The sequence below is a fragment of the Pan troglodytes genome, chromosome 16 (assembly GCF_028858775.2).
Source record: "Pan troglodytes isolate AG18354 chromosome 16, NHGRI_mPanTro3-v2.0_pri, whole genome shotgun sequence".
Taxonomy (NCBI): domain Eukaryota; kingdom Metazoa; phylum Chordata; class Mammalia; order Primates; family Hominidae; genus Pan; species Pan troglodytes.
Window position 1 is genome coordinate 31,698,954 of NC_072414.2, and position 26,637 is coordinate 31,725,590.

General features: G+C 36.7%; 1 protein-coding gene across 15 annotated transcripts in view; it reads right to left on the reverse strand.

Annotated features, from left to right (window-relative positions):
• The window catches only part of FSIP1 (fibrous sheath interacting protein 1), a 188,108-nt gene that overhangs the window by 137,419 nt on the left and 24,052 nt on the right, over positions 1–26,637 (reverse strand). For all 15 annotated transcript variants that reach the window (XM_063794718.1, XM_009428774.5, XM_063794720.1 and 12 more), the window contains 3 exons: positions 9,865–9,960; positions 7,723–7,847; positions 6,148–6,258 (listed from right to left, as the gene is read on the reverse strand). In XM_063794718.1, the coding sequence (XP_063650788.1) occupies positions 6,148–6,258; positions 7,723–7,847; positions 9,865–9,960 (332 nt within the window). The remainder of the gene's footprint in view (positions 1–6,147; positions 6,259–7,722; positions 7,848–9,864; positions 9,961–26,637) is intronic.

The window sequence follows — 26,637 nt, forward strand, 5'->3', positions numbered from 1 at the left end:
CCAACGCAGATGAAAATATTTCTTAAATTCTAAATAAGTATCCTAGAGCAGCAGTCCCCAACATTTTTGGCACCAGGGACAGGTTTCTTGGAAGAAAATTATTCCATGGACTGGGGGGAATGGGGTTAGAAAGGATGGTTTCAGGATGAAACTGTTCCACCTCAGACCATCAGGCATTAGATTCTCAAAAAGAGCAGACAACCTAGATCCCTCCCATGCACAGTTCACAACAGGATTCGTGCTTCTGTAAGAATCTAATGCTGCAGCTAATGTGACAGGAGGCACAGCTCAGGTGGTAATGCTCGCTAGCCCACCGCTCATCCCCTCCGGCTGTGCAGCCCAGTTCCTAACAGGCCATGGGCCCAACTGGTACCAGTCCCCGTCCTAGAGAGATTCAAGAGAAGATTACATCCATAAAATTATGCATGACGGTTGGGCATGGTGCCTCACGCCTGTAATCCCAGCACTCTGGGAGGCTGAGGTGGGCAGATCACCTGAGGTCAGGAGTTCGAGACCAGCCTGGCCAACATGGTGAAATCCCATTTCTACTAAAAATACAAAATTAGCCAGGCGTAGTGGCAGGCATCTGTAATCCCAGCTACTTGGAAGGCTGAGACAGGAGAATCACTTGAACCCGGGAGGCAGAGCTTGCAGTGAGCCAAGATCGTGCCACTGCACTCCAGCGTGGGTGACAAGAGTGAAACTCCATCTCAAAAAAAAAAAAAAATTATGCATGCTACTAAAAAAAACAACTAGAGAACAAGAGTTCAGGGGAATTAAAACATAATTATCATTTTAGTCATATCATTTAGTCTTCTTTAAGCTGTGCATTTATTTGTCAAAGATGAGGTTGTGGGGCACTTCATAAAGGAAAGGGCACATTTGAAAACACAGATTTAAAAGAACACAGAGAATTTGAGGAACAGCAAGAAGTTCGGTATGATTTGAGAATATAGTAAATAGGTTCCTTCTTCAAAGTTTTCCTAAACTTTTCCTGCGGCACTGCTTCTTCCTCTGAATTTCTATTCTAACATTTGTCACCATCCATCTGACTCTAGAATGTCTGTATGTTTACCTCCCACATCAGATAAGAGGACTTGCAGAAAGAACTCTCAGTAAATATTAGTGTAAATATTTTTTTTTGAGACAGAGTCTCTCTCTGTTGCCCAGGCTGGAGTGCAGTTGGCTCACTGCAACTTCCACCTCCCAGGTTCAAGCGATTCTCCTGCCTCAGCCTGCCAAGTAGCTGGGATTACAGGCATGCACCACCAAACCTGGCTAATTGTTGTATTTTTAGTAGAGATGGGGTTTCGCCATATTGGCCAGGGTTGTCTCAAACTCCTAGCCCCAAGTGATCCTCCCGCCTTGGCCTCCCAAAGTGCAGAGATTACATGCGTGAGCCACCACGCTGGGCCTAAAAACAATTGTCTTTAAAAAATCTCAAAAGAGAGCTGCATGGCTAAGCAGCAGAACAACATGGTTGAAACCCAACTTAGAAAACTGTAGAATGAGCTCGTATGTACAAAATGACAAAAACGATTAACATTATGAGAAAGATGTTATAAGACCTGGAAGAGAAACCCAAGAGGTCCTATAGCCACCTGTGGCAGACACTGTCTACTGACTGACATGATCCCCATTTCTACCTCTACTACAAAAAAAGAGTAAGTCATATACCTGAATCCCCCTTCTCACTTGCAGCAACATACTGAACAAATGGCTACGCGATACAGCTTGGCCGCTGAGATGCAGGTAGAAGTCCTGGGGACACCATTCCATCCCCAGTGAAAAAGCAAAGCCTCAGAGGACAGTCTCTTTGCTCTTTACCCTTCCCTCTTTCTGTCTGCTTGGAAAATGGACACACTGCCTACAGATGTAGCAGCAATCTTGCAAACCTAAAGACAAAATCCACATAGGAATGTAGAACAGGAGGACAGAAAGACATGAGCTGCTCACTCCTGGATTTCTTGTTACTAGAAAAAAATAAACTCTTTACTGTTTAAGCCACTGTTACTGGCAGCCAATCACATTCTCAACTGATACCTCCCAAAAGGAGAAAAAAGAGATGATGGAAAGGAAGAAATAATATAAGATAATTTTCTGAGCTGAAGGAAGATTTGAACCTTCAGGTGGAAAGAGCCTACAAGGTACCAAGCAGGAACTGAAATGTTTTTAAAGACACACACAAATACAATATGATAAAATTGTGAACTCCAAAATAAGGAGAAAATCCTACATGCTTCAAGAAAAAAAGGATTTTGCAAGTAGAATTTAGTCATCTGCTAAGCTAACATTCAAATGAGGAAAAAATAAACATTTGAATACACAAACACTCAAAAATTATCCACACTTCACCATTTCTTGGGGCAAAATTTTTCAAAAAAGTTCCAGAAAAATAATTCAAGGAATGATTTATACAAATAAATAATTCGTTGAGTCCAAATACACAGTTAATGATGTGGCTAAAAATTTTGGCTAAATTTTGTTTAGAAAGATTCCTAACATACAAGAAGCATACTGTTTTTAAAGGTAAAGACTAAAATGTGTAGTATTCTAGAACTAAAATTCCAGATGATTTCAATATATCCTGGAGGAAAGAAAATGAAACACAAGGGAAATGAAAGTACACCAAAGATCCAATCTTGTTAAAATATGAAATTTTAGAAACTAATTATTGAAGTTGAAAAGAAAATACGCATTTTAATGTATTTTTAAAACTTGAAGGTCAACAGTACCAGATCAGAAATAGGATATTAAGTTTCCAAACCACAAGAGGATAGGGAGATAAACAAAAACAAATATGATAAATAAAATATAAAGTTTGATGTCAGGAAAAGATTCAAAAAGTATATGGTCATAATGAATATGAGCAAATTAAATACCCTCATATTGATAATAACAAAAGATAAAGGATAAAGAAACAATTAAAGATAAAGACACAAAAGCAACAGCAAGAGCCCAGCTACATAGTACTTGCAAAAGATCAAAAACTAAAATGATAGAGATGACTTTAAACTAGAAAGATGAGACATAAATACTAACAAAAATAATATGCAAAAGGCAGTATTATTAACAAAAAGTCATTATGAAAGCATTCCTAGAATGTATCAAGAAAATCTATCGCCACAGTTTGATACGCAGTGAGACCATGGGTAGCAGTTTACCCAATTTCACAATTAATAACAAAACCAGAATGAAACCCAGATCCCTTAATTCTTACTGGTATCTAAGCTTTTGTTAATAAAGTAGACAAATTACAGTTATGTGTCGCTTAACGACAGGGATATGTGTTCTAAGAAATGTATCATTTAGCAATTCTGTCATTGTGCAAAAATCATCGGGTGTACTTACACAAACCTAGATGGTAGAGTGTACTACACACCCAGGCCACATTGTAAAGCCTATTGCTCCTAGGCTATAAACCTGTACAGTATGTTTTGTAGTTACTGTGTTGTAGGTGATTGTTCACACAATAGGAAGTATTTGTGAATCTAAACATATTAAAACATAGAAAAGGTACAATAAAATATGGTATAAAAATCTTTTTAATGGCATACCTGTAAAGGGCACTTAACCATGAGTGGAGCTTGCAGGAGTGGAAGCTGCTCTGGTGAGTCAGTGAGTGAGTGGTGAGCGAATGTGAACACCTAGGACATTACTGGCTGCTACTGTAGACTTTATAAACACTGTAAACTTAGGCTACACTAAATTTATTTTAAAATATTTTTCTTTATTTAATAATAAAGGAATTTTTACTGTAACTTTTTTACTTTTAAAACTTTTAAATTTGTTTAACTTTTTCACTCTCTTATAATAACACTTAGCTTAAAACATAAACACAGTATAGAGCTGTACAAAAATATTTTCTTTGTTTGTAAGCTTTTTCCTATTTTAAAATTTTCTTTTTTTATTTTTAAGATTTTATGAAAAACTAAGACACAAATGCACCTATTAGCCTAGGTCTACACAGGGTCAGGATCATCAATATCACTGTCTTCCACTCCATATCTCGTCCCACTGGAAGGTCTTCAAGGGCAGTAACACGCATGGAGCTGTCATCTCCTATGATAACAATGCCTGCTTCTGAAATTCTTCCTGAAGGACCTGCCTGAAGCTGTCTTACAATTCACTTTCTTATATGTAAGTACAAGGAGTACACTCTAAAATACAGAGCTACGGTGTCACTAGGTGACAGGAATTTTTCAGCTCCATTATTATCTTATGGGACCACTGTCATGTATGCATGTTGACCAAAACATCATGTGGCACATGACTATACCACGAACCAGCGAAGCTAAAATATCTCAGAATTATGTGGGCATTGAGCAGTTTCCCTCACCCACCCCCTTCCCCTACTTCATCAGCCCCCGGCATAGCAACACCTTCACCTGCTCCCAGACACAGCCCCCGCTGGGACCTCACCATCTCAGGAAGGATTATTTAGAGGATTGTTATCTGTGATATTCTGTAGATATGTTTTTGCTTTTTGGTGGAAGGGAGGGATATTTTGTTTGCCCACACAGAACTTTTTTAAATAGGAGCAGTTGTGAACATTTTACAAGTTTAATGTTTCTCACAAAAAATCTGAATTTCTAGCTTCCCTTGAAAAACTGGAGGATCCAGGCAGGCCTGGCCTGGGATTTCCATGCAGCAGACATTGAGTGTTACCTCCCATTGGACGGGCACACCCTCCTCTCCTGTGGGCCACAGGGATCACTGCACGTGCACTGCTTTTAGATTTATAGCAAAAAAACTAAACTCTGAATCTCTGTGTCCCTAGATATGGAAACTAAGACAAGGATTATTGTTCAAGTAATTCACTGGGAGAGTGCCTTTGGGACCAGGGACATGAGGAAAACAGCCGAGGGCAAGGGCACAGGGCCAAGCGAGGATGTGGTCTCAGCTGAAGCCCAGCTTCAGTCTGATCCCTGGGGAAGCTATGGAGGACACACTGCACCACAGAGCTAATCTCACATTTAGGTAAGGGGCCTAGGGTGGGGAGGGAGTGATATCCTGGGCTGTTTGGCTCAGGGAAATTCTCAGGGGAAGGGGACAGCTGTGCACCCTTAGCACAGGGCTGGGGCGTGGATGCACAGACCAGTTTCAGGGGAAGGGGATATGGGCAGGGTGCCAGCAGCATTCACTCCATCATGTCCTTATTAAATGCAGGGGAATAAAAGATATACAATAGAGCTAAGTGCTTCAAGGAACATAGGACAGTGTATTTCTTCACGGAAGCAAAGGATATTTCTCAAGTTTAGTATGTAAACAAGTGCAAACATTGGGCCACAGCACTCTTTAGGTGACCTTCCCGGGCCCTATAAATACCTGCGTTTGCCCCACCTCACCCCCATTACATGCTGTTCCCCTCTTTCACTTTAGTCTGTACCCACCCGGACTTATCACCATAAGCAGGTCCTCCTGTTAACCCCAGGACAAGTTAACTGGGCAGGAACAGGACGGAATTCTTTAGGATTACTGAAGAAGACTACACTGAAATACCACAAAACCAGTTTAGGGACAATAAGAAAAGGAGACAGAAAAACACATTCATATGTCATCAGTAATAAGCACATCACATCACAGGAAGAAGTTACTGTGATAACCAATGTGTAAACACTTCTTAGAATGACATTAAATAATCCTTTGAAAGTCAATAATGAATTGACCAAGAATAAATTTGAAAACCTCAATAAAAATAATTGTATAAAACAGGATTTTTAAAAAAAAACTTTAACTTGTATTTTAAGTTCAGAGGTACATGTGCAGGTTTGTTATACAGGTAAATTTGTGTCATGGGGCTTTGTTGTACAGATTATTTTTTCACCCAGGTATTAAGCCTAGTACTCATTAGTTATTTTTCCTGATCCTCTCCCTCCTCCCAGCCTCTACTCTCCAACAGGCCCCAGTGTGTGTCGCTCCCCTCTATGAGTCCATGTGTTCTCATCATTTAGTTCGCACTTAAAAGTGAGAACACGCGGTATTTTGTTATCTGTTCCTGTGTTAGTAAAACAGGGTTTTTTTAAAATCAAAGAATAATGTCTCAGAATCCGAAAAATTATTGTAAATTTATGATACTGGGCCAATAATATTATTTTTTTAAATCTAAATTAAGAAGTGTAGTGTTCCCTATCAGAGTTTACGTACCTCAGAACTGGAGAGCCCGGAATCTTTCTCATCCAAGTCCTTCAAAAGCTCAACCAGCCTTTTCTTCTCTCTGTCAACCATAACCACTGGGTTTCTTGATTCCTTGGCCAACTACAGAATTTATTAATGGAAAATATCATATACTCAAAGAAATTCACAGTTCAGGAAAATAAAAATGGAATCTGAGACTTCTACACTACAGATACACAAAGAAAAGTTGCAAGATTAGGCATTTTACATTTTCTAGGTAATTTTATTTTATACCAAAATTTTTGTATAGGGCCATTCTCTAACATCCAAAGATATTATCCCTATAAGCAGGCCCTCCTGTTAACCACTCCAACAGACATTTTGTTAAAAAATAATATGAGCAGTTTTCAAACCTCTCTACTATAGATAAAAAATATAAATGCAAAAACATACTTGCTGAGACATTTGGAAGAAATCTTCTTGCCACTTTCTTTGGGGTACTTATCCACTAAATGAAAGTGCTTTTAAATTTCAAGACTATCATATGAGGAATTTAAATATTCAGTTACTATTAAAAAGGGGAAAGAGAAATCTATGGTAGACCTGCTATCTGTGTTAGCAAGAACCTGGATAAGGGGGGAACTCTACTCCTCTAGGAAAAATTGAACAGAAAATAAACATACAACAGGCCACTGCAAAGACAGAGACAGAACAAGATGGAGGTTTCCTGAAGAAGATCATATGAATGTGGAGCACAAAAATCGAGAGTCCCAGAGGCCAGTCCTGGCAGTGGCAGGCTGCCCCACAAATCCAGTTTGCCTGGAAATGATGTGCCAATTATGGGGAAAGCATCAGGCTTGAAGGGTAAAAAATTACTTAACTCTCTCTTGTCAATACTCCACACTCGCCCATGCAGTTTTCTAGTGACTCTGCTCAAGGGTGTGCAGAGCTTCTGTCCTCCTCACTACATTTCTTGTTGTAAATTAATTAATTCACATTCTGGTCTAACCCAGGAACCCCTGCGCCCTTGTTTAGTTTGAATCTGCCTTAAAGACAGGCTGCAAGGCCTGTAAGACCAAAGATAGGTGCTTGAAGCAGAAGCTAATGAAGGCCAGTGACCAGCTGCCGGGACGTCCAGAGAAGAGGCGGACAACCAGTTGGCTTCTCCAGCCCAGCCTTGCTGCTCTGCCAGGAGCATTTTCCATTCAAAGTTCTAAATGTACTGGCTACAAAATCAGTCTCATTACTTAAAAAAAAACAATTTTACTAATATGCAATTTAAAATCTGAGAAACATTGTCCAAAGCTATTATCTAAATAAATGTTTTGCAAATTGCAGGAAACAGACTATTTCTGGATAGTGAAATAAATGATAGATGCACCTAGCATTTTTAAAAAGAGATAGGATAGGATAGGATGTAGTGGGTTGAACACAGAAATAATGAAGTACTGGTTTATAAAAGTTTTCTTTCATTATATCTACTAATTCAATCATTTATACATTTATGATGGTTGAAAAATATTTAAAGACACTGAACAAAACTATTGCCATTTTTTTCAACTCATTTAGCCCCAAATTCTGGCTTCTGAATTTCTAAGTACATACCTCAATGTTTCTCTTAATAAAATCCTGGTTGTGTTTACCCCTGAGCTCAATCTTTTCTGTATTCGAGAAAGGTTTCTTTCCTGATTTGATCAATGACTCATTTCTTTCCACATCACAGGTAAAATCTAATATTAAAAAAGTTCAAAATTTTTTCATAATTAAAAGTGTCAATTATGCTAAAAGTTCACTTTAAGCATATATTAAAATATATAAGAACTAAAACACACACAGAAGAACTAACTTCTACATTCCAGATCCAGAAACCTAATATATAATGGAGATCTAGTCTTAAAAAGATAAATGTGCTACTGTAACTTCAAATGAAGTTCTCATAAAACTTCTTGTGTAATTCATTATCATGTATCAAACTTCTTCCTGTTGATTCCATGAGAATGATGGGAAATATCAATAGAACTTCAAGACAGACATGAGAAGAAGAAATCGCTGATGTTAGGGAGGCTTTAAAATATATTTTTTATTTCAGTCTTGACACAAAACAAAAATTTCCCTAAAGGCTAGGTCATCCCTGCTATTCTATTAATTTGCCATTACCCTTTCTGAACAGTGCATTTTGTTTTGCCTGTCTTTTGAGCAAGGTCTGGGAGTTAGCGTCCCATGTCCTAGCTCCCATCTGCACAAACCCCTAGAGCCCATCTCAGTTGGCCAATTTTCCTCAACCTTTTGGAAGAGGCTTGAGTCAATGTCTGAGATATTCAGACACTGAGTGCTCAAAATAAGAATAAGAAAAATACTTGTGGATTCGTAGTCCCTTTATAAAATATCTTGTTTTCTATGTGTCACATTAAAATATTCTAAAACAAGATCATGTGAACCCTTCATTAAAGCTCTGAAAATATGCACGAAGAAGGAATGTCTCCTTATATAACACATGCAGTTCACCCTACAAAACAGGATGCATTTCCACATTCAAGTCCACAAAGGAAAAAAACACCAGTCACAAGCTCAATCCAGACAAAGTTTATATAAAATTTAATTTTGTTTCATAAGGGAGGTTACCTGAACATAAAGGATTAAGGGAGCTAGTCAACTGGTGTGCTTATAGCTAGTTATCAAAGAGTCAATACAGATATAACCATTTAAAATTTTTTTGATGAAAATAGCTGGAAAGAACGAGAGGAAGAGTAAGATCTCTTGATTAAAATTCTTTTCAAACAGAAGTAGCTTTGAGTAAAAAAAATATTTTACTCAAATTTAAGTTATATAAGCTTATAACTTAAGTTATTAAGTTATATAAGCTTATAGCTTATACAGGCAAATAAACCTATGCTTTATACCTGGGGTTTTATTTTTTAACAATCACGTAATTATCTTTTAAATCAACTACCAAGAGTTAAAGTATGAGTTACTTTTTTGGTGAGTGGCCTAATAAGATACAAAATATAACACTTCTTTCCATAATTCAAGTTGTATACAGTCTTTTTAGTTGAAATATGAGGTTTGTTTATTCATTCAGTTGAAGTTTCATATACTCTTAAGCAATACAACATTTAAAAAATACAAACTGAATGCAGCCATGTTTACATTTATCACAGAGCTTCTTTAAAACATATTTCTAATAAACAGTAGGGAAAACACATTGGGTTATCTGGCCAGAACTGTCTTCACTGGAAATGTCCTCTTCTCCTCTCCAGTCTGGTATTGACATAGCTGCCATGTTCCTACAGTGACCCCAAACCTTGCTGGGTTGGACAAGTTGGTTGAGCCAGGGGTAGGCCCCTGACCCAGCTGGATCACTCAGGCTCTTCTCTAGGATTGCAGAACTGAGCCAACCTCTGAATGACTAACCACAGCATATGCTCTTGGGAACCAAAGAAAGCTGTCTCCCACCAAAATCATTTTCACAGACTTGTTTTTGCTTAAGCCAGGTTTTCATCACTTGCAGCCAGCTTTTTTAAAAAACTCTTTATTATTATACAAAATTTCAAGCATCCAAAGTAGAATGGTATAACAAACTCTCAACAACTAGCTACAACAATAACCAATCTTGTGTCATCTGGAACTCTACTTGCTTCCACTTACCTTTGGATTAAATTACATGAACTTATTTCATTTATGAATATTTCTGTATACAGCCAGTATTCCCTTGTGAAAATGTGTATAATCACACAAATTTAAATATACCTTTATTGAGTTTCTGCATCTGCATTTCATATTCTTCTGGAGGGATTTGAGTATGAAACACTGAGGAAAAGTTGTCTTCCTCCTCATGAGAAGGACCTGTTGATTTAAAAAATCACTTGTTCAATGCTCACAAAATAAATTAAGTAGCTGTCTACAAAATTGTTTTAAAAAGATAACATTTAATATTCTCTCCAGTGTTCCTCAGTCCCCTCCACACACATAAATTTCTTAAGACAATGTTAATGTCATCTCCAAGTAGAAATGACAATCACCTTTGTATACAGGAGCCAAATGAAACAAACTACAGAAGCTAAGATAGTTAAACAGCATTTCCCTAGAACTTAAGCACAAAAAGGACGTGTAAGAGTGTGCTAAAATATCACATTAACTCTCCAGAGATAATGCACCCAAATCTTGATGTTCATAATACAGAGAATATGCATACTGAGTAACTATAATTATGGTTTTCTTTTTTTATTTTAGGTCCCCAAGGTGGAGACTTCAAATATGTGATCAGTCATTAAGATAAAGGAATGTGAGAGAGAGCTTGGGAGACTCTTAGCAGTTAACTTTCTTCTTTTCTGATGTATTTTCTTGGCACCTCCATAAAGAAGATAGGACATTGTGTTTTTCAACTTAACTTTGTTTCAATGTAGTTTATTTTTATGTTCTCCTATTAGCTAATTCGGACAGTGTATATTTGCAAGACGCCGTTAACATAAACGTTTTATTAAAAGTGTGTCTCTATACCCTAATGTGAGGGAATCTGCCAGGTTGTAGCACAGAAATGGTTTTGCCTCAGAAAATATGGGAAGTCTAGAGGATATTACAGGATCCACCACCTCTCCCAGAAAGCAAACCAAGTTCAGACACCCTCTATGAGCTGATACAGACAAAGGAAGAAGGCAGAAGATACATTCACCCTCAACACACATTCACCTAATTCAAAACACAAAACTTCTGCTACAAACACTAATTCATCAATTCCAATTCCCTAATTTGGAATTCATAATAATGAATTATGAACTGTGGTTGACATTACACTGTTAGTCTTTGTACAATCTTTGATGAGTTAATCAAGCAAATTTGTGGTGTAAGCCTGGGGAGAGAGGGGTAAACTACTTAGAAAACAAAAAGATTTAAAACTGTTTTTGAACTTTCATTTTTTTGTTGCAACCACTATTATTAGGGGGTCTTCAATATTCATTAAAAGTAGGCTCAGTAAGTCAGCAATTTGGCAACATTTTATTATCAGTTTAAGTTACATTTACATCATAGTCCTGAAGTGGTAATATATTTTTCTATCCCATAATTCCTTTATGATAACAGTTCACTCAATTTTATATTAAAACACCTGTAAAGACACAAAAATATGAAAATTTACAATATGGAAAACCCTCGAAGGTGATCAGCGACTATCTGAGACCAGTGTCATGCAGGTGGGTAAGAAGAATTTGAAATTACTCTTGTGACCCTGTGGCTCTTCGCCCATCATCCCAGTGGTATTCATTGCCTCAGAGAGAGGTGGGTACTACCTACAACAAAGGCGCCATCAATCGGCTTTCAGTTTAAAAGACAACAGTTTTAAAAGTTGGGCATTCAATTGCAAGAGCTTAACCCTTGGAGGGAAAAAAAAACATTTTCTGAATTCCAAGTCTCCCTTTAGAAAATTCTTCCTTCTTTTTCAAAAACAGTTAACGTAGAAGAAATTATGGAATTAACCGTTTAGTAACCATCATAACTGACTCAGGTAAGTATCACCAATGAACGATAAAACTAGTGGGTGACAGTTTGAGGAATAATAGGATAATAGCCTCAAAGTATCTATCTCCCCACAAGATAATTTATTAATTACCAAAGGAAAAATAGTAACTTTACCATGGAGAAACCTGGTAGACACCATTTTCATTTAAAGTGTCCAGAGTTAACATTGTGAGCATTGGGACAATCACCATCATGCACTTCCTGATCTGATTCATTGAGAAGGACACTATCACTTCTGTGGGATTCCTGCCAAAAACTCATAACCTGAACCTAACCGAGCAGAAACAAACCAATCCAAACTAGAGGACATGCTACAAAATAATAGGCCTACTATCTTCAAAAATGCCTGTGTCATAAAACACCAAGACTAAAAGGTATGACAATAATGTAACGCATAGCCTGAGATTTTTCTTTTGCTATAAAGGATATTAGAGGGACAACTGGCAAAATCTCAATAAAGCCTATAGATAATTGCAAAATAATCATTTCCTGATTTATATATATAATCATGCATGTACGTGTGTATATGTGTGTCCTTGTGTGGAGAGGGAAAGAGAAAAGAGAATGTGGTAAAATGTTAACATTTGGAGACTCTGGATAGAGAGTATTTGAGAATCCTTTGTACTTTTCCTATGACTTTAAATCTGAAGTTACATCAAAATTCAAAGTTAATAAGAAAATTTTAAAAATTCCTCTCTTCACTACAAACATTCATGTGAGAAGGGAAAAAAATCTCCCTTTAGAGATCATGAGCCGAAACATTGATGATTGAGCAAGTTTTTAATATGAGTCCTGAAAGAGGAAGATTGCAGGATGTGATTTAAATTGCTTCCTGCCACCCATGGAAGAAATTAAAGCCCATCCCAAATAAGGACCTAGAGGACCTGGAAGACCAGCAGAGGGGATGAGTTTAGAGTAGACACAAGTGATACAGGTATTAAGCTGCTCCCCGGCACAGCCCCTGGAGGTGAAATCCTGGAGGTGCATAGAGAACCTGAAGAGGCTGGAGAAACCCAGAGCAGAGTGAGCTCTGCCTCACTGTACACCTGGAACTGAGGGGAGACCCCGCACAAAGGAACACGGTACTCTCCAACCACCCATGACAGCTGCAGACAAGCAAAGGCAGTGTGGCATGCTTACAGGGAGACAGAGGCTGAAGTAGTCTGTCTGTCTGTCTGTCTGTCTGTCTGTCTCTCTCTCTCTCTCTCTCCCCCTCAGTCACACACACACACACACACACACACACACACACAGTTCCCCATGGCTGGCCAGCCTGTGGCTTGAAGGAGACCAGAAGCTCTCACATGCCCCTGTGAAGAAGACTGGGGTCGTGATGAGGGGGTGGCATAGAGCCTTCCACCAGAGAGGATGTGGCAGGGACCACATACAACATCAGCATCTGCTGGCAGATGACAAAGGCTAAATGGGACCAGCTACAAGTCAGCAGATGCCCCAGCTGGCTTCCCATATCCACAGACCAAGCAGGACGAGATATGCCTCTGAGGGAACAGCAAGGACCAGATGCACGCGCCACCCCGCCCCCCACCCCGCCATCCCCAGGCCATGATGCTACACAATCGTCCTCCCGAACCCAGACACCATCCTGAGAAAAGGCAGGAAGAAACAGAAAGGGAAAAAGAGCCTCATTTCTGAATACTGAATTATGCCGTACAATTTTTAGATGCCCTACACGAGTATAGTAAATCCTCTCTTACCGTCATCTATAGATTCTTGGAAACTGCGACTTTAAGCAAAATGACACATAACAAAACCAATTTTACCACAGTCTAATTAATATAAATAAGAATTAAGTTTCTGTGGCACATTTCCGGTCACAAAAACATTATTAAACTTCTAAATAAAGACCAAAACACTTGTAATATTAAAACTCACATAAATGTGGGCTATAAGTACATTTCAGAAAAATTGATAAAAATCAGCAAGGTAATTATTTATCAGCTTATTCTAATTCAGAGTCTCAAGTGGCCAGAGTCTATCTGGGCAGCTCAGAGTCCCAGGTGGGAACACACCCTGGACAGGATGCCATGGCAGGGTGCCCTCAGACACACCCACACTCACTCACAGTGGTACCGCGTAGATAACCTAACATGCATATCTTTAAGATGGAGAGGAAACCGGAGTGTCTAGAGAAAACACATGCAGACAGGGGGAAGACAAACTCCATAAGACAGTGGCCCTAGCTGGGAATCCTTTTTTTTTTTTATCAATGTTATAATAAAATGACACTGAGCCTGGCGTGGCTCACACCTGTAATCCTGGCACTTGGGAGGCCAAGAGGAATCTCTTGAGCCCAGGAGTTTAAGACCAGACTGGGCAAGATGGCAAGACCCCATCTCTACAGAAATTTAAACATTAGCCGGGCATGGTGGCATGCACCTGTAATCTCAGTTACTAAGGAGGCTGAGGTGGGAGGATCCCTTGAGCCCAGGAATTCAAGGTGGCAGCGAGCAGTGATCATGCCACTGCACTACAGACTGGGCAACAAAATGAGATCCCATCTCTAAAAAATAAAAATTTAAAAAATTAAAAATAAAAAATCACGATGTTGAATGAAACGATTTCATTCAAGGACCTACTGTTCTCTATTTCCAGAATCTGGAAAAAATTGCCACCAACACAAATGATAGAAAGGGAAAGAGAAAAGCAATCAGTGGCCATGTAAGCTTCGCCTACTGAAACAGCGCAGGGGCAGACTTAGCTCTAGATGGAAAGCATCCCCTTGACTCAGAGATAAAAGGAAAAAAACAACCAGAAACCAGAGTCCCCATCTCCTTGAGCAACAACACTGTTTCTTGAGGCAGTTCCAATGCTGTTACTCAACCGCTGTCATACTTCTTTCTACATCTATTCAGAGGCTGCAACTCTTAGAAAACAACTGGACAGAAAGGAGGCAGAAATCAGCAATGAAGATCACAATTTTAAAAGCATCCAGATGGACAATGAGCAGACTCAAGGCAGATGTGCCTTTTTGCTCTGTTGGTAAATGGCAGGTGTGGATGGATTTTACCTCATTGGAGGATAAGAAGACACAGAAGGAAAAAAAATGAAAAACAAATGAAACAGCATCCTGGTAATCAATGGGACAGCAGACATTTTGAAAATAATTATTAAAAAATCATAAAATTTCCAAAATCTTGTTGGCATCCTCAATATATCAAAATATATGACATTTGTGAAACTAGAAGAGTAAGTCACAGGAAAGAACTGATGAATATAAAAAGACAAGAGGATGGGATTATAAAAATAAAGGGGGAAGAAGGGGGGAACTGAGTGAAATAAGGAGGGATGATAAGAAAACCAACGTGAGAGTGTATCTTTTAACAGGCTAGTTCAAAAGAGTACACTCATTGCCTCACCTAACATGTACATCACTAGACATATTAGTGATTTTCCTGTTAGACCCTAATGGTTTTCCTGTTCCGGCTTCCCTCCTTCCCTCCTTCCCTCCTTCCATCCTTCCATTCTTCCTTTCTTCCTTCCTCTTTCCTCCCTCTCTCCCTTTCTTCCTTTCTTTTAATGCTCATTTTCTTGTCTTTTTTTCCTTTCTCCTTTATAAACCATAATCCTAACTATACAACAATTTGGAAAGTTTGCACTTTAATTTGAAGTCTAAGTTATATAAACATATTTTTTCTATATTAAGAAAGTCAAGAACAAAAAATGGTTTTCTGCCTCTCCTCTAAAGTAATACAAGGAATTTAGAATTGTTTTACTTACCCTCACTTTTCTCCCACTTTTCAGCCTCTGTTAATATAATCTGGACTTTTAGGCCTACCTATGGTTATTCTTATCTTCTAGCGTAGAGTAATTCTTGGATTTATAAACATACATTTCTTTCTGTTCACCTCTGTGTTTGGCTGGTTATAATGCTCACAGATAATTCCTTTATATAGCAACTTCTCTAATCCTGGATTGTACATTGTGACTCATCTGCTGGTTGCCTAGAGTATGGTTTCAAGTACATTTATTCTAAAAACAATATGAGCAGTGAATTATCCACTCTACCATATCTAAGAATGTCTTTCTGTTGTCTTCACAAAACAATAACAGAAGCAATATGTAATCCCTAGTTACTATATTTTTCCTTTATTGCAAGAAAGATATCTGAATTCAGCTTCCATTTTTATAGGTAAAATAAGATTATTCTAATTTGGGCCTGGATGCTTGTAAGATTTCTTAGGGCGTTCCCATGGTTCAGAATCTTGCCTGTGTATATATGGGTATTGGCCTTTTATCATTAATAGTGCATATATAATATTTTTTAAATCAGAAAAATTTCCTGTGATCATTGTTTCTATAATAGTTATACTAGTTTACTTTCTCAGAAATTTCTATAATTTTTAACTGGAATTCCTATTCCCTATCTCCACACTTATCATTTACTTCATCATTTCCTCATCTATTTATCCCTTCATGTTGTGGAGCATCCTTCACTGCCTTGATTCTCCTGCAGTCTTAATTATGCTCATTACTCCAATAAGTGCATTTTTCCTATTTTTCCTTGTAATCCTTTCTCATCTTAATCAGCTTCTTTTTTAAATCATCCTCTTGTCATTTCATGTTAATATACTCTTTCTTCCAGGTCTTCTTTTTTGGTTTCACAAATAATATGCATTTTCTACTATATTGAAGGATTCCAATCAGTTTTCAGAAACTAATAAAAGCACAATTATATTGAAAGACCTTAACAGAACTCTCTAAGATGAATGCAAATCAAATAGACAAGTAATAAGGACATTTTGCACATTTCAAAGTTTGTTCTCCACAGAGAGAAATAGTCCTTCTTTTCAAGTGTCCATGGAATACTTATAAAAGTTAATCATATATTAGGTGAATTTTCCCTGGGGGTATTAATCATATTACAGGCAAAACAATTCTCTGTGTGGAGCTTCCTTATGCAATTCCTGACCTTTAGCAAACTCGGCCCCTGGCATAGTGGCATAAATTCCAGTAGTTCCCTCATTCTCCCCTGCAGCACATCCTTATGACAACCAAAAATGCACACATCCAAATGTCTCCTACAATTGAGAACCTCTCTAATAAGCTATAAAGAAAATTTCAACAAATTCAAAATATCAAAAACAGTTCTAAGAGGGAAGTTTATAGCAATAAATGCCTACATTATAAAAGAAGAAAGATCTCAAATAAGTAGCCTGACATTATGCTTCAAGGAACTGCAAAAATAACAAACTAAACCTAGTTAGCAGAAGGAAGAAAATAATAAAGATCAGAACAGAAATAAATCAAATAGAGGATAGAAAAGCCACAGGGAAGGAGAAATCAATAAAGCTAAGAGTTGTTTTTCTGAAAAATCAAAATCAACAAAAGTTAGACTAAGAAAAAAACAGAAGACTCAAATATCTAGAATCAGAAATGAAAACAAAGAAATTACAACAGACACCTAAGAAATAAAAAGTATCAAAAGGGACTATTATGAATAATTACGTGTCAAAAAATTTGATAACCTAGAGAAAATGGATAAATTCCTAGAAAAATATAAACTACCACTATTAAATCAGGAAGAAACAGAAAGCCTGAACAGATCTACAATAAACACAGAGATTGAAGTAGTAATTAAAAACCTCCCCGCAAAGAAAACCCCAGGACCAGATGGTTTCATGGCTGAATTCCACCAAACTCTCAAAGAAGAATTAATACCAATACTTCTTCAACTCTTCCAAAAAAAAAAAAAAAAAAAAACGGGCTAGAGGGGATACTTTCTAACATATTTTATGAAGCCAGTATCACCTTGATACCTGAGCCACACAAAGACCCAACACAAAAAAGAAAATTACACACCAGGAATCTCTGATGAACATTGATGTAAAAATCCTTAATAAAATATTACCAAACCAAATTCAACAATATATCAAAAAGACTACACATCATGATCAAGTGGGATTTATCCCTGGCAGGTAAGGGTGGTTTAACTTATGTAAATCAATCAATGTGATATATAAATAACATTAACAGATTGAAAGACAAAAACCACATGATCATTTCTATTGACGCAGAAAAAGCATTTGACAAAGTTCAACATCCTTTCTTGATAAAAACTCTCAAGAGTTTAGGTATAGAAGAAAATTTCCTGAAGGCCATTTATAAAAAGTTCACAGTTAACATCATAACCAAGGGGGAAAAACGGAAAGCTTTTCCTCTAAGATCTAGTACAAGGTAGGGATGCCCACTCTCACCACTTCTATTCAACACAGTACTGGAAGGACCAGCAAGAGCAATCTGACAAGGAAAAGAAATAATAGGCATCCAAATCAGAAAGGAAGAAGTAAAATTATCTCTACTTGCAGATGACATGATTTTGTATGTAGAAAACCTCACAGATTCCACCAGAAAAAACCTATTAGACGTAATAAATAAATTCAGAGAAGTTGTAGAGTACAAAATCAACATATAAAAATCTGTGGCATTTCTATACACAAACAACCTAGCCTAAAAAAATCAAGAAAACAATCTCATTTATGATAGCATCAAAAAAATCAAATAAAGTACTTAGGAATAAATTAAACCAAGGAGGTAAAAGACCTGGACACTAAAAACTGTAAAACATTGGTGAAAGAGATTCAAGAGGACACAAATAAATGGAAGGATACTCCATGCTCATGGATCAAAGGATTCAATATTGTGATAATGTCCACACTACCCAAAGCAACCCCTATCAAAATCCCAATAATATTTTTCACAGCAATAGAAGTCCTAAACTTCATATGGAACCACAAAAGACCCCAAATGGCCAAAGCAATTCTGAAAAAGAAAAACTAAAGTTGAAGGCATCACACAGAAAGGTGATCAAATTAGTATTACTAATGTAATCAAAACAGTATAATACTGGCATAAAAACAGACGCACAGACCAGCAGAACAAAATAAAAATCCCAAAAATAAATCCAAACATATACAGTCAACTAAGTTTTAACAAGGGCCCAAGAAGACACAATGGGGAAAAGGTAGTCTCTTCAATAAATGGTGCTGGGAAAACTGGAATTCCACATCCAAAGGAATGAAATTACACTCTTATCTTACATCACACACAAAAATCAACTCAAAGTGAATAAAAGACCAAAACATAAAATCTGAAACTACAAATCTCCTAGAAGAAATCATAGAGGGAAAGTGCCTTAATATCGCCCTGGGCAATTATTTCTTGGGTATCACACCAAAAGTTCAGAATACAAAAGCAAAAATAAATAAATGAGACTACAACAAACTAAGAAGGTTCTGCCTAGCAAAGGAAACAATCAATAAAAGAAAAAAACCTACAGATTGGGAAAAACATTTGCAAATCATATATCTGATAAGGTGTTAATATTCAAAATTTATAAAGAACTCATACAACTCAATAGCAAGAAAACATAGCCTGATTAAAAATGGGCAAAGTAAATAGATATTTTTTCAAAGAAAACATAAAAATGACCAACAATATGAAAAGGTGCTCAACATCACTAATCATCAGGGAAATGTAAATCAACCCTACTGTGAGATAACACCTTGTTAGGAAAGCTATTATCAAAAAGACAGGAGATAACAAGTATTGGTGAGGGTGTGGAGAAAAGGGAACCCTTGTATACTGTTTGAGGGAATACAGATTGGTGGAGCCATTATGGAAACCAATATGAAGGTTTCTAAAGAAATTAAAAATAGGAAGAATTGCCATATGACTCAGCAATTCCTCTTCTGGGTATAAACACAAAGAAAATGAAATCACCACCTCATAAAGACATCTGCACTCCCATGTTTATTGCTCCATTATTCATAATAGCCAAGATATGAAAACAAACCAAGTGTCCATTGGCAGATGAATGGATAAAGCAACTGTAATACATAAACACACATACACACACACACACACACACACACAGGAATATTACTCAGCCTTAAAAAAGGAGAACCTGCCTTTTGCCACAACATGGGTAGACTTGGAGGACACAATACTATGTGAAATAAGCCAGACACAGGAAGAAAAATACTGCATGATCATGATCTCACTTATATGTGGAATCCAAAAAAAAAAGTCAAATTTACAGAGAAAGGGAATAAAACAATGATTACCTGGGGAAGAACACTGGGAGGAAATGGGAAAATGTAGGTCAAAGGATAAAAAGTAGCAGATATGTAGGACTAACAAGTCTAAAGATCTAATGTACAACTCAAGGACTATAATTGATAATAGTGTATTACATTCAGGATTTTTGCTAAATGAGATTATAGCTGCTCTTCCCATGATGGGGGGTTGGGGAGAGGAAATGGGTAACTATGTGAGGTGACTGATATGTTAATTTGTTTCACTATAGTAACCATTTTACCATATATATTTATAGATATATGTATCTCATATCATGTTGTATACCTTAAATATACACAATAAAATTTATTTTTAAAAATATCAAAACCATGACCACAATATTATGAGACTCAATATTCATTTTTAAAATATAGGACTTATACAAAATTCTGGAGAAGAAAAGAAAGTCATCATCATTTTCTAAATAACTATTAGTATATTTAGTTTAATGAGGTTCCCATTGTCAGTTTTTGTTTTTGTTGCAATTGTTTTTGAGAATTTAGTCATAAAATCTTTGCCTAGGCCAATAACCAGAGGAGTATTTCCTAGGTTTTCTTCTAGAAGTTTTATATATTTAAATCCTTAGTCCATCTTGAGTTGATTTCTGTACATGGTAAGTTAGAGATCCAGTATTATCTCTCTTCTATGGTTAGCAAGTTTTCCCAGCACCACTCCTTAAGCAGGGGCTGCAAATAGCAATCTCTTTCCAAAGAGTACAGTGTGGCAAAGGATGGGGAAATATGGTAACTTACAGTAGAAAAATCTTACAAATATTTCCTCAGCCAGGTGAACAGAGTTAACATTAATAGCAATGTTATGTTAATAATATGATGTAATGTAATGAAAATGACCCTGTAACTCCATGGTTTCCCTCCCAAAAACACATACTCTCAGTGTAATCATGAGAAAAGCATGAGATAAATTCCAACTGTTGGACATTCTACAAAATACCTGACCAGTATTCCTCAAAACTGTCAAGGTCACTAAAAATAAAAAAAGTCTGAGAAAGTGTCATAGCCAAGAGTAGACTGAGGAGGCATGAGCGTTAAATAGAATGTGGCATCCTGGATGGGATTCTGGAAAAAAAAACGGACATTAAGTAAAAGTTAAGGAAATCTGAATATATCAATATTGGCTCACTAGTTGAAACAAATGAACCATACAAATGCAAGATGTTCATAATAAGGGAAACTGGGGGTGGGTATAGGGGAAATCTCTGTAACATATTCATAATTTTTCTATGAATGTAAAACTGTGCCCAAATAAAAAGTTTAGAAAAAACTTCCAGATTAAAAAGATTGAGAAAACATTAACAAAATTAGAGATAAAGAGGATGTACAAACAATAAGAAAAAGAATTATTATTTAAAATACTATCTGAGATTGTATGTTAGTAAATTTTTAAATCTTCATGAAGTGGATACTTTAAAATCTTAGTGACATGGATGCATTGCCAAAATTGACTCCAGAATAGCTAGTAACCTGAAATAGAATAGTAAATATGAAGGCAGCTGAGAAAAGAGTCAGAGAATTGCCTCCAAGAAATTATTTGAACCAGATGGTTTTCCCAGTGAAATCTTTCAAATTTGAAGGGAACAGATAATCCCTGTGTTATATAAACTGTTTCAAATCATAGAAATAAGTGAGCAGCCATCCCCATTCATTTTATGAAGTTCACACAGCCTAACAAAGCAAACACACATACATCGACTCTCCACCCTCAACTTCACCCCCTATACCATAACAAACATTTCACACACCTGTATGTGCACACACAAACACAACTAACCTTGCTTATAAATATAGATGCAAAAAATCTGAATAAATTCATCCATTTAAATCTGGTACTAAATTAAAAGAATAATCTTCCATAACTAAGAAGGGTTGGCCCAGGAATGAAAGACTCATTTGGTATTTAAATCTATTAATTTTAAAACATTAAATATGTTGGACATGAAATAAAAATTTATGATAATTTAAATATATATTGAAATGCATTCAATAAATTTCAACACTAAGTTCTTACAGCTCTCAGCATAGGAATAACTGTTAAAAAGGACACAAAAATTAACATTATTTCCTGGTTATGTGTTCATAAACTAAAAAAAAGGTAAACAAGTAAAAATAATTAAAATTAATAAGATAATTTAGTTAAACGTACAAATAGAAAACAAATTATAAATGTCTAAAAAGTCACTAACTTTCGTCTATGTCATTAATAACACTTTATAAATATGATGGGCTAAACACCAATCAGGGTAATAACAATAAAAAGATATATAAGACCTATGCATAGCTAACAGATGTATGAAACCTGAAGAAATTCTTTGACATATAAACGATAATATAAGAGACACAAACCATGTTCCTGTTGATGCAGTAAGGTCTAGTAATCACAGGATTACTAATAATAACTCAATTTGTTGAGCACTTACTAAGTGCTCTAGAAGTCAGCTACCATGTTGTGAGGACATACACACATCCTATGGAGGGGTTTGTGTAGTAAGAAATTAAGGTCTCCAACACAAAGGCAGCAAGAAACTGAGGTCTGCAAACAACCATGTGAGTGAGCTTGGAAGCCGATTCTCCAACTCCAATAAAGCTTTCAAATGACTGTAGCCCCGGCAACCATTTGACAGGAGGGATCTTGAGTCGGAACCACCCAGCTAAGATACTCCCAGATTCCTGGCCCACAGAAACTGTGAGATTATAAATGTTTGTTGGCTTAGGTTGCCATGTTTTAGGGGTAATTTGTTACACAGCACTAGATAACCAGTACAATGATCTTGCAGGAAAATAATGACACCATGGAGGCGAGACTGAAAACTGTTTGAATAATCTGATAGAGAAATGCTGAGATCAAACCATTTAACAATGGGGGTAAAAAAAAAAACAGGTCAGATACAGATAGGGCAGAACAAATACTCATTTGGGGAACTCAAGGAAGAAGTGTAAAAGAACAATAACGGAGGAACTGAGGCTGGCTCTTCAGTTTCTAGTTTAGGAGACTAGGTGGGTGATGAAACCATTAACCAAAGCAGAGAAAACATATAAAAGAAGGAATAAGTTTCAACAATAGGAGGAAGAAGGAAAGAAAAAGAAGAAAACCAGCAGGGAATAACAAATCCAGTAAAAATTGCACTATGCTATGAGAGGTCACTGTGTCAGATTCTACAGTGATGTCAAGTACAATCAAAACTGGAGGTATGCCATTAGATTTCGAATTTAGGAGGACCACTGATGAAGCAGCTTCCACAGCATGACAGTAGAAAATACAGACACTGAAAAGTTAAGAAGTAAATGGAAGTTGACCAGGTAGCACCAAGAGATGTGGACTATTCTTTCAAGAAGTCTGACCTTTAAGGAGAAGAGGGAAACTGAGTGGTGTCTGTTTTAGAGTAAGGTTAAAAAAAAAATGAGGAAAAAGGCTTATTTGTATGTTCTGTTGGTTATTCATTGGTTCAATGGCTTTTTGATTCTGTTTTAGGACTAGAAGAGTTAAACATGGTAAGTTAAAGGGAAAGAGCCAGAGAGATTGAAGCTCTAGATGAAAAAATGGAATGACGAACAAACCAACAGCCAGGAACACAGTGAAAGGGATGGGATGTTACTGATTTTGGCCTCAGAGAATAAGAGTACCTTCCCTCCATCTAAAGTTAGAGGCAAGAGGCAGAGGATGAATGAACACAGTCAGGATGAAACTTAGAAACAGAAGGAATGAATGTAAAAGGAATTCCTACCCTGTAGATTCATTTTCTCTGGAAAGGAAGACCAACCAAGACAGTGAAGGTCTTGCAGAAGACGGGAGATGAAGCACATAGTAATAGTTTGGAATCACCATTTTGGAGAATGCAAGAGATTGCTAAACAATGCTGAGACTCCAACAGAAATTAAAAACCAAAATCCTTGCCTGTGTCAGTCAGCACAGTTATGTGATTTCCTCCCTCTATCCTCTGCATATCAGAGTAGAAAGAGACTACCAGATTTTCTTTGAGTATTTAACCCAAGCATCCAAGAGCAGAAGTATCATATATCTGAGTCTCACAGAAAAGGCACCTAGAAAAAAGTATTCTCAAATTTGAAAAAGCCTAATTGGTTATGATGTTGATGTTTTGTGTTTATATGCATTTCTATATTTGGAGCCAGAAACACAAGAGAGAAACGTGACAAAGACAAAAAGAATAACCTCTATCAAAAAGCAACCCTGTCACTAGATGTATTTGTCTCAAAGAATATTGAATTCTACCTGTATTCATTAGATAAATGATAGAAACTAAGGGAAAACTCCTGGCGATGTAAAGAGTTTTGATTTTCGCAACATGCCTCTAAAAAAACCCAAAAGTGACCCCTCAGTAATGGGATGGGACAGGCTTTTAAAATACTTCAGAGATCTCTAGCAAGTACAATATTGTTTACTTCAAAATCCCAGTAAACTTGAGGTTAATATGTCTGGATTATAAGGTTCAAATGTGATATAAATCAATTTAATGTTGTTTTCAACTTTCTCTTGGAGTCAAGGCGTCTTTTGTGTTTAGCACCTATAAATAAAAGTAAATGCACTATCCAATCACAGTTATTTTCTTCATTTATTTGCTGTTGCTTATTTGTGATGTTATAAGCCAACTGGGATGGGTTCTGTATTTTGGAAGCTGAAAACAGGTTGGAAATTGCCATTCAGCCATCAGCCCAAAGTCCTTAAGGTTAATTTTTTGTTTGTTTGTTTGTGTTTTGGAGATAGGGTTTCACGCAGTCACAAATGCTGCAGAGCAATGGCATGACTGCAGTCTGAAACTCCTGGACTCAAGCAATCCTCCCACTTCAGCCTCCTGATGCTTGGCTAATTTTTAAATATTTTGTATAGACAAGGTCTTGCTAAGTAGCCCAGGCTGGTCTCAAACTCCTGGCTTCAGGCAATCCTCCTGACTCCACTTCCCAAAGCGCTGGGATTACATGCATGAACCACCCACCCAACCTGAAGCTAACTTTTAAATAAGAGGATAAGAAAAACTCACTAGAAAAGAAAAATATCCATCCTAAGAATTTCTCCCTTTGTTTAAAGACAAAAAATGAAAAGAAAGAAAGTAGGTTTGGGTATATTGATAGGTATGCTGAAATAGGTCTGGCTTTAATAATGTGATCATGCTTAAAATGATTCTCTCTGAATATAGCTTTCAAGTCCCTTGCAGCTCCAGCTTTCACATCATTAAGTCCACTTAATTTCCATGTTAGAACATCAGGACTAATCTAACATTACAAGAAGTGTCTGCAGGGTGTACAGCAGTGACATGACTCCAGAAATACAATGTGAACTCTATAGATTTAAGCCAAAAATGTATGCCAGGAGCTTTAAAATTTTTTTAAATGCTTTAAGGCTTTTTAAAGTACTTATTGTAACTAGATGCTGCCACCTACTGGACAATTTACAAGTGCCTGAAACTGTGCTGGCAACAAAAAATTATCATACAGGAAAAAAAGGCAAAATTTTCCTGTTTTCCTAATAATACTTATAAAAATATCTTATTTAGAAATGTATGGCTATATATGATTGATTAAAATAATTTTTAAATTTTTATACATTTCTAATTAAAACAGTAGCTGAGATCTAATGAGTAATGGGAAATTCATTTCATTGTAGAACAGATGAAAGTAGCTTCGTACCACCTTATGGTAGTGCTTATGTTGAAATAGCAGGAATATGAGACTTTCAAAAAATCCGTGGCAAGAGGTCAAACTGGACTGTTGTGTTTGTAATTATTTCTTTCATACTTGCAGTGAAAATATCCTGCTAATAATACCAAGTTTAAGCTGATTATTCCAAAAGTTTCCTCTTTTAGAATAAGGTAATAGTTACGTAGTCCAAAAAACAAATTAATATAATTAGGTTAATAATGCAGCCTAAAGTAAATGCTAACTAGTTTTTTGTTTTTAAGAATTAAAAAAAAAACCAGATATGTGTGGCAATAAATGACTCCAAAACATATGTCTATGAAGTAAACAGCAAGCAGGAAATTTCATTAAGGAATTTGGCTTTTCTGTAAAAGAACAATCATCAAAAAAAGATTCTAATTAAATCTGAAGAGGCCAGTAATACAATAATGTTACCTCTTCATTTTGGTGAACTGGTCAAGTGTGAACTAATTAAGACAGTAGCAAGAGTGAAGTGCAACAGACATCTGGTTCACCTAACAGTATCTTGTATTCCCTTTTCCTTTTACGTTGACCCTACTTTTGCATCTTACCTGCTTTGCACGCACTGCCAATACATAATAACTAAGAAGTCTGAATCTAAAAATTTAAGCTTTAATAATGTCATCATGTTTAAAACAATGATTCTCTCTGAACATAGCTTTCAAGCCCCTTGCACCTCCAGCTTTCATATCATTAAGTCCATTTAATTTCCATGTTAGAACATCAGGACTAATCTAACATTATGGGAAGTGTCTACAGGGCCTACAGCAGTCACATAACTCCAGAAATACAATGTGAGCATAGATTTAAGCTAAATATACGTGCCAGGAGCTTTAAAAATTAAACATATTTGACAGTTTTGATTTGGTTTCGAAGAAAGGACAACTGAAAACAAATGTCTTGCCTTCCAGGACCAAAAGTTCACTGGGTAGTGAACTCTGTGACTGAAAAGGTTAATGTTAAAAGGCCACCATAGGTCCACTTACAGAGTGGCCTGTCTTACATTGCTTGCTCCAGAGTCAACCACAAGCAGGTTTGGTCTTTCAGAAAAGCCCTATCCACTAGAAAAATCAGTATTTGACTCCTGGTTTCCAAACTATAGACATTGAGATACTATAACATCCAGAATCTCATTTCTGACACTGTCCATGGATTTTTTTGGCAGGGGGAATAAGGGTTGTAGTCTCATTTCTATGAAGGTATAGAATTACTGATAAACATTGAA